Genomic DNA, 8,920 nt, shown 5'->3' with positions numbered 1-8,920 from the left:
GTCAGAATTAGGTGTTGCACTCCAACATAAATCCTAAATGAGATAGAAATTGTGAGAGGAATCCTATTCCTAATATGATTCGGAAAAAAGAGTTACGTATTAATTAAAATTCTAACGAGCCTAGAGTTCGTAACGGGCTCAGACGCATCCCGTCATAAAGTTAATACGCACTAAAAGACTCGAACAAGTCTCGAACACTCCGGATTCTAAGAGTCCGAATCTGACAAAGAAAACGGCCCAGACCCTATTTTCAACGCCTGGCTCTGGGCGCCGAAATCTTCGGCGCCCAGCCCTGGGCGCTGAAATTACCTGGGACGTGTTCTTTCCTAATTCCTCGTGGATTAGAGCTCTAAAATTCTATCTTTCCACGAACTCTTTTCTATAAATATAGCCCCAAGTTCGACGTGAAAAGAACACACACAATTATTATTCTGAGTATTGGCTCCAACCCCTAAGCCTAAGCCTCACGCTGCGAAATTGATCACGCGTTCTGTCGCAATCGATCCAAAAATCGAACAGAACGTATCCTGTCCCGTATCTTGAGATTCGTTAAATAAAAGGAGAAATAGCAAAGTCAAAGTGGTTAGTTTTTTGAGAACCGTGACGCACCTCTCAAGGGTGCGTCGTACTTTGTCCCTTTTCCATGATTTAATTGCTTTCCTCGCCCTTTTATGAACTGTTAAACTAATTGAATCTGATTGTTCTATCACGCCTAATAAAGATAATATTTTTGGGAAATTGGATTATCATGCTAGGTCCCTTAATACAATCTAAATCAGATAATCGCGCTCGATCTAGTATTATATGTTGCATATTGTTAAAATCAACTCAGATTAGTTTAATAGTTAACGCATGTCCCTTCAATTATTTATGCTGAGCTAGTGAGGATATCCTGCCTCTGGAGTTATCGACGAGCGAGTACTCCTCTCGGTAGTTACAGTCCCCCGAACCCTCAATCTCTACCCTGCGGGTGTACGTTGAGAGATCCCCACACCAGGGATCACAAGGGAACCTATGGGCAATATTCGAACTCAAAAACTTAGTTCAATAATTAATTGTTGTGTCTAGAGTAATTGTTGACCAAAATGGATAAGAACTTAATAAGAAATTAACAAATATATATATATATATATATATATATATATATATATATATATATATATATATATATATATATATATATATATATATATATATATATATATATATATATATATATATATATATATGTGTGTGTGTGTGTGTGTTTAATTCTAAGATATATTTGCTGAAATATTAAAGCGTCATCTAGGATTACTATTGATTTCGGCCAATAAAAAATAAGATTTCTAATTCATTTAAAATTTAAAAAATCGAGTGCCAAGTAGATAATTAATTAGGTGCCACGTAGATATTTTAATTAATTAATTATTAATATATACAACTCCATACAAAATCAAACACTCTAATAATTAAAAAATAAATCTAAAATAAAATTCATCCAAAATAAAATACTAATCTAAAAAATAAAATTCATCCAAAATTAAGCACTAATCTAAAACAAATTCAATCCAAAATCAAACACTAATCCAATATTAGAGCACCACGTAGAAAATCTAATGGTTTCGACCATGAAAAATAAGATTTCAAAATTATTTTTGAATAAAAAAAGTCGATTCATCCGAAGCCAAACACTCTAATAATTAAAAAATAAATCTAAATAAAATTTAATCTAAAAAAACAATAATCTAATATAATATATAAACTATAGCAGTTAGTATATATAGAAGTTTTATTTTAACTAACAATTTAATAAAATCCGTACATCGCACAGGCTAAAATCTTGTATATATATAAAAAAAAAAACTAGTCCACCCTTGACAAGTGGCGATTCAATAATTTTTCCAAAGTCATGATGGAGCTGGGGTAAGTGTTCACTTGAAATAGCTACCCACCTTTAGTAAGTGGGAAACCTATAGGTATAAAAACATTACTCCGTATAATAAACCAATCCGCAATAACCAATAATTTCAATATGGAACAATACAAGTATATTAGTTGCTTTCATTATTTCCCCTAAGCAATCTTATATCCCTGGTTTACACGGGATGTTCATGAGGCCTTTAACATCTCATCCCATAGTAAGGTAAATTTGTTTCTTGTTTGTAGTCGATAGTTATTTACTTATTTATTTTGTTTTACAAAAGTTTCATTAAACGGAAAACTATTACAATCTAACCAGCTAAAATAAAATAAAATACAAGATGCTGCAAACTTAAAGTAAATAACAAGCTTTAAATTTGTTATACAACAATTCCGTAGGAGAGCATGCTATCATCATCCCGCATTAACTATTTGTATCAAAACTGGCGAGCTAGACAAACGCCATTTTAACTTACCAGTTTGGCGTCAACAACAACCTTGACACTAGGGATGGAAATGGGTGGGATTTGGATCGGGTGGAGTATCACCCGCATCCATTCGTTCCACCCGGTCCATCCGTCACCCGCTTTACTCGTCACCGACATTCCGTCCATCCATCACCCGCGGGTGAACCGGCTAGATCGGGTGAAAATGGTAAACATTAAAAAATCACCACCTAATAATATGCATAATAATTAACCAAAAGAAAAAAAAAATATACCTACATTCATCTCCGAAACATATAATCATTTCTTATTACGCATAACTTATAACTAAAAAAAATAAAACAAGCACTAACTTGAATAAGTACTGGATTTATCAACACGTTTTATGTTTAAATATAAATATAAATAATATATTTAAAATAAACGGGTGACGGATCGGGTGGTAACCGGGTGATGGATAAAAAACCATCACCCACATCCGACCCGCATCCATCACCCGCTTCACTCATCATCCGCTTTTCATCCATTTAATTCGGATTTTCATCCGTTTAATTATAGCGGGTGACTGAGTTCATGGATCATCCACTTAATATTTTCATCCCTACTTGACACCATCAACCAACAATAATGGAAAGCATCAATTCTTACGTTACATTATGTTACAAGAATTCTAGTAACTTTAGAATTCCTAACATTGCGTGCTAGAGTCACCTTCTTCAAGGCGTCAACTAATTGTACAAGGCATATAGAAAGTTGTATGTTCATATAAGAAGAAATGCAAAAGGACATTAACAACAATCCGTAAGTTGCAACAATGTTTCATTTTAAATTACAAGATTTTCCAAAAAAATAACTAGTCCAAAGAATTTTCGGTATTTATTACTAATAATAATATTATTAATAAAGTTTTCAAGTCTAAAGAATTTTTTGGGTATGGGACGATAAAGGTAATTTCGATAGTTCCATTATTTTTCCTAGGCAACTTATGATTTAGATATAGCTTCTAAACATATCGCATAAGCATTTTAAATCTTTCTTTTTGGAGTAGTTGATAGTTGGAACTTGGACGGTATAATGATAGCAATTTATTCTTAACAAAATACGGGATAAATGTTTCGTAGTTCATACTTTATAGTTGGATGGTATAATGATAGCAATTTATTCTCAACAAAATACGGGATAAATGTTTCGTAGTTCATACTTGATAGTTGGATGGTATAATGATAGCAATTTATTCTTAACAAAATACGGGATAAATGTTTCGTAGTTCATACTTGATAGTTGGATGGTATAATGATAGCAATTTATTCTTAACAAAATACGGGATAAATGTTTCGTAGTTCATACTTGATAGTTGGATGGTATAATGATAGCAATTTATTCTTAACAAAATACGGGATAAATGTTTCGTAGTTCATACTTGATAGTTGGATGGTAATGATAACAGATCAATGACATCGAATTACACACCTTCAAATCAGATGACATTGAGTTAAAATATACAATCAAATGATCAATTAGTGTTTTACAGAGGAAGTTAACATGAAACTATTTATGGGTGGACTAGAAACTGTTACAAAGTTGTTGACACAATTCACAAATCTTTCTATTTCAGAAAGAAGAAAATCAAAAAGCTGTTCACCAAGTACATTTTTTTCATCAATCAACATAAAAAAAGGGTACCAAGCTCACAAAATCAGTCTGTCTGTACTTAGTACTTACTATAATGATTTTCCCTTGTACAAACTATGATAAGTTTCTCTCTCGCATATACTGTTCTATCTTTTCTACATCTTCAGGAACGTCAACTCCATGAGCTTCATGCTCAACCTTTATAACCTGAGGAGGATTAACAGAGTTCAAAACTCAGAATGCATCAATCAATACAAACTACAAAGGGAGATAACAACAAACATTAACATTTTTATCACTCTCTTCTTAGTCCCAATTCTCCTACACCGTATATCATTCAAATTACACAGAACAAATAAATTTGAATGAAAAGCTATATCAGTTATTATTTAAAGAAAATAGTAAATGGAATGCATAACATGATGACCCCGACCCCCACTGTGTAAAGTGTAAACTACCTTCAGTTTATAGCCGTTTTCAAGAACTTTAAGTTGTTCCAGATCTTCTTCTAGTTGCAACGGTGTAGATGGTAGCTCTGGATATATTTTGAGGAATTCAGCGTCATAACTCTGCAAAAGCATGAAAATAGAGTCATAAACATGAAGAAACAGAAGGATTACAAATAATTACTACACTCCCTTACAGTTCTCCAAATCTGAATGCCATAATCCACGTGTCAGTGATGTCAGAGTGTCATACCTGAATTCCAAGATGCAGCAAATATGGGAAATCCGGATTGACCATCCCAGATCTGGTGTGGTGATAGGCACATAAAAAGCGTGTCAATAATGGGAACAATGCAAAAATATGGAGGATAAGATTAGAAACAACACTCAACTTGTTATATGGGATAAGTCCTCTGGAGAAGTAGATAGCATAGCCAAGATTATCAACAACACATTTCACACGGTTTGTATCAAAAGCGTCCCCAGCTTTTAAAGGTGTTACAGCAGTGCTGAAGACAGCATCTGGAGCAGACTGCGAGAATCGGAATAATAAACATAAAATAAACTATCAAACATAAGCCAGTTCATTATCAGTCAGCCAATGAAAGCACATGGATCAGGGTTTCCCGTGTGACAGCAAATACAGATATCTTAAGAGCAAGAATGTGCTAAATTTACACTATAACAGGGTAAAAATTAGCACAGATGAATAACAAATTTTATCTCCGTACACCTCTCATATGCTCATATGTTCAGAAACAATTGTCTCTCTTCCAAGTCTCATATGCTCATATGCCCATATGTTCAGAAACAAAGGCTCTTGACACAGGGTAGCATAAAAAATCAAGGCGGTTTTGACAGTCGGTATAGCAGCAAGGAGAACAATAATTCAGCTCAGCCCAAAACGAAAATGGGATAGAAACAAGTAACAATTGAGTATAAGAACTATTATCATTTTTTTGTTGAAATGTTCCTGAAAGCTAAGTGTAAACCTATACCATGTAGTAGGAAGTTAGGAACTCTCAACATGCCCAAGAGACTAGTGGCTGATTCGTGATTGAAGGGATTACTTCATACTAATTCTAGTAGCATACAACACTTTTAATGGAAAACACCAACTACGAGCTTCTAGTGCTGTTTACATAAAGGATGCGTCAGAACAGTATAACAACCAAGCAAATAAAGAACTATATACAAAGAACTTTTGAATGAGTGAGCAGGCAACGAGAATACAAAAATAAAAAAGGTAAAGTAAAGATCAAAAAAATACTTTGAGTAGACAACAGGCTAAGGCAGGAAAGTTTGTCCAAGATCACAAAAATACTTTAAGACAACAGACTAAGGCAACAGACTAAGGCAGGAAAGTTTTTCCAAGAAAAAGGGACTAACTGAAGGAACATCAAGAAACAAATAGAATTCGTTTTATTAAACTGCAGTGAGGAGAGATGATGGCATGATGCACCTCAAGGAAACAGAGATGCTATGACTATTGAAGTCTAATTAAAATAACAGTATTGTAGTGCTATTTTCCATCCAACTTCCCTTTTCTACTTGGCACTTCTTAGTCTTTCAAGAACACACCAACCGATGTATAATTTTCATACTGCGTGTTGCAAAGTTCATAATTAACTCTATGCTATGAATAATTTATGTAAATTTCTTTAGGTGAAGCAAAATGCGTATCCCGTATGAAACGCCTAACAGGGGAAACCAAGCAATAGTATTTAAACATGGAACAGTCAAAGGATCATTGCAGCAGTAAGGCCAATGCAGGCGAGTAATATTTCTCGACCTTTCTCGCTCAGTTCCACCTTTATTGTCCTGGTTTACAAACTATGATGTTCAAAGGTAGCATATACGAAGTATACATTTTTGAGAGGAACAATAGTACATTTGGTAAAGTTAAGCATTGAATGCATAGACTAGTACTCCGTATTAACATATACGAAGTAAGAAATAAAAATGAAACATCCTGTAATATAAAATAGGACATAACAAGAACTGGAGGGATGCAATAAAAGGTCGCAGAGGACACGAGGCTAGAATAATGGACAAACCTGCAGAGCTTTAACAATCCCATCTATAATATCAGGTTCAATCAAAGGCTCATCTCCTTGAATATTGACTACTATGTCGTACTTCTTATTAAGTTTCTGAAGTGCTTCACTGCAACGCTCAGCACCTGCAACACATACATATGACTATATGAGCCATTAGTAAATTACTAACCATACATTATTAGGTCATGTTATAGTCCATTATTTTTCAACCAAAAGAGAACAGAAAGCGTGATTGATACCATTGCGACAAGATTCTGAGGTCATTATTACGTCTGCACCAAATCCTCGGCAGCATTCCGCAATTTTATTATCATCTGTTGCTACAACTGCAAGGGAATAAATTACCGATTACAATCAATTTCAAAATTCCAACATTCACATCTTCAAATCCTCCCATATGTCTGTATCTTTTCTATTTTTACAGGAGGGAAAAGAAGCCACTATTAGCCAAAAAAAAAAACACATGCTCTTAATCCCTGACACTGTGAATAAAAAAATTACCATATTTTGCATAAAACTATCTAAGATAGAAAACAGAAGAAAATGTGCTGATATAACCAAGTCAGAAAAATTACCAACTTGATCCAACATAGAAGCCAGCTTCGCTTGTTCATATGTCCTCTGTGCAAAGAAAATATGAAAAATCAAGATACACGAAAGTCTCAATTCCACTAAAGTGCGAATGCTGCCATTGAATAAAATAAGCAACCAAGTAGCAGTTTCCGTGACCAACATTCTAGAATTTCCTTCTTCAAGTTCGGAAAAATGGACAATTCAGTATTCCAGAATTCTAGATGACTAGAACAATAATTTTAACATATTACAGAAGTAAATTCTACAGCCAGATTCGTAATTCAAAATTCAATTCAGCAACAAAATGATACGCTGATATGAATCTTGAATGGAATTCATTAATAGGTAAGTTAAAACGAAATCCCATATAACTCAACCAAACGAAATAGGAAGTGATTAAGCAAAAACATTTCATTCAACACAGCATCTCACATAGGAAAATGAACGACAGGGGAAAATAAGTGTAGTATAAACAAGTCTAGGAACAAGCAAAAACCATTTACAATTTCACCAAAAGATCCATTTCAATTCTTAGCATATGCACCATGTAAGGGAAAATCAACACTAATCATATCCAAAACCCACTTAATGATCACTAATTAAACGAATCCAGATAGAAGGGAAAATCAATAAATAAAATCACCTGGATCATGGGTTTCCCAAGAATGTGGACAAGGGGTTTGCCCTGGAACCGAGAGGAAGCGAAACGGGCGGGTATAATCCCGATGACCCGCGAACGAAACTTCCGAGATCGGCGGAGGTAAAAGTAAGTGTGAGCACCAATCGCCGCGGCAGCCGCCGCTCCTAACACTAAACCATGAACGACCCATGATTTTGTCGAGCTTGATGATGATGAAGAGGAGGAGGATGTACAAATCGACGTTGGGTTCATTGAATTGGATTGGGTTCTTATTTTTTCTCTCTTTGGTGATGGATTTTTGTGACGGGTGAAGAAGCTGTTTGTTGTAGTTATTTTTGTCGGTGCATTTTGGGGATCGCGGGAGAACAGTGAGTACTGTACTGTACTGTATTGTACGAACAAGAGGGAGAAAACTATACACAAATCTATACTTTCTCCCATACACAAATCTATACTTAAGAACGTATACGTGTCAACACAGATCTCTTTGTTAAAAGTTTAACATTCAACCATCTTAACTAAGTACAACTTGTGTTATCTATTCTATATAAATATTTATGATCTTTTTACCATAAATAACTGTCAAATATTGTGTAATCTCGTATCCTTCTCATTAATAACACACGTATATATATAGTACAACTCATTACTTAAACCCTAGATTACATATTAGGTAACATACCATATGTAGGACTCATATTAGGTAACATACCATATTTAGGACTCTACAGAATATTCACAGAATAATATCTAATATCTTAACATATCTTAACATCCCCCTCAAGGTGGAGCATGTAGATCTCGAATGCCCATCTTGTTCAAAAAAAACTCAAATTGCTTCTTCCCCAACGCTTTAGTGACGATATCTGCTAACTGAACCTTCGTCGACAGTCTCGACACATACGACGGGCTGATGACTGCCTTGTCTCACTCTCATCACTACACGTCGTCTCATCGACACCTGTCGTTGCTGAGACGACGTCTGATTCCACTCGACTGGGTGTATAATGTTGTTGTTCCTCCCTCACAGGCGACGACACCCCTTCGTCGACGCCATTAGTCAACGACACTAGTCAACGACACGTCCTCATTGTCACCTGTATGCGACAACACTCCCTCAGTATCACCCGTAGGTGACGACACTCCCTCAGTATCACCCGTATCATATAACATAACTCTATCTCATATGATATTCTATCCTCTAGGATAACTACGTTATCC

The 8,920-nt window shown here is 35.0% G+C and overlaps 1 protein-coding gene across 1 annotated transcript; it reads right to left on the bottom strand.

The window, feature by feature from the left end:
• Positions 1-3,825: 3,825 nt before the first annotated feature.
• LOC110794254 (3-deoxy-manno-octulosonate cytidylyltransferase, mitochondrial) lies at positions 3,826-8,068 on the bottom strand. Its single transcript, XM_021999204.2, has 8 exons — positions 7,703-8,068; positions 7,062-7,107; positions 6,726-6,812; positions 6,484-6,608; positions 4,819-4,958; positions 4,680-4,731; positions 4,439-4,549; positions 3,826-4,187 (listed from the first exon to the last, which is right to left on the bottom strand). The coding sequence occupies exons 1-8, from the start codon at positions 7,949-7,951 to the stop codon at positions 4,095-4,097; spliced, it is 903 nt and encodes a 300-aa protein (XP_021854896.1). The 5' UTR covers positions 7,952-8,068; the 3' UTR covers positions 3,826-4,094.
• Between the last annotated feature and the right edge of the window lie 852 nt (positions 8,069-8,920).

The sequence above is a fragment of the Spinacia oleracea genome, chromosome 4, assembly GCF_020520425.1.
Source record: "Spinacia oleracea cultivar Varoflay chromosome 4, BTI_SOV_V1, whole genome shotgun sequence".
In the NCBI taxonomy this organism is placed as follows: Eukaryota; Viridiplantae; Streptophyta; class Magnoliopsida; order Caryophyllales; family Amaranthaceae; genus Spinacia; species Spinacia oleracea.
The sequence above is the reverse complement of the archived record's forward strand: the minus strand, read 5'-3'. Positions and strand labels throughout refer to the sequence as shown.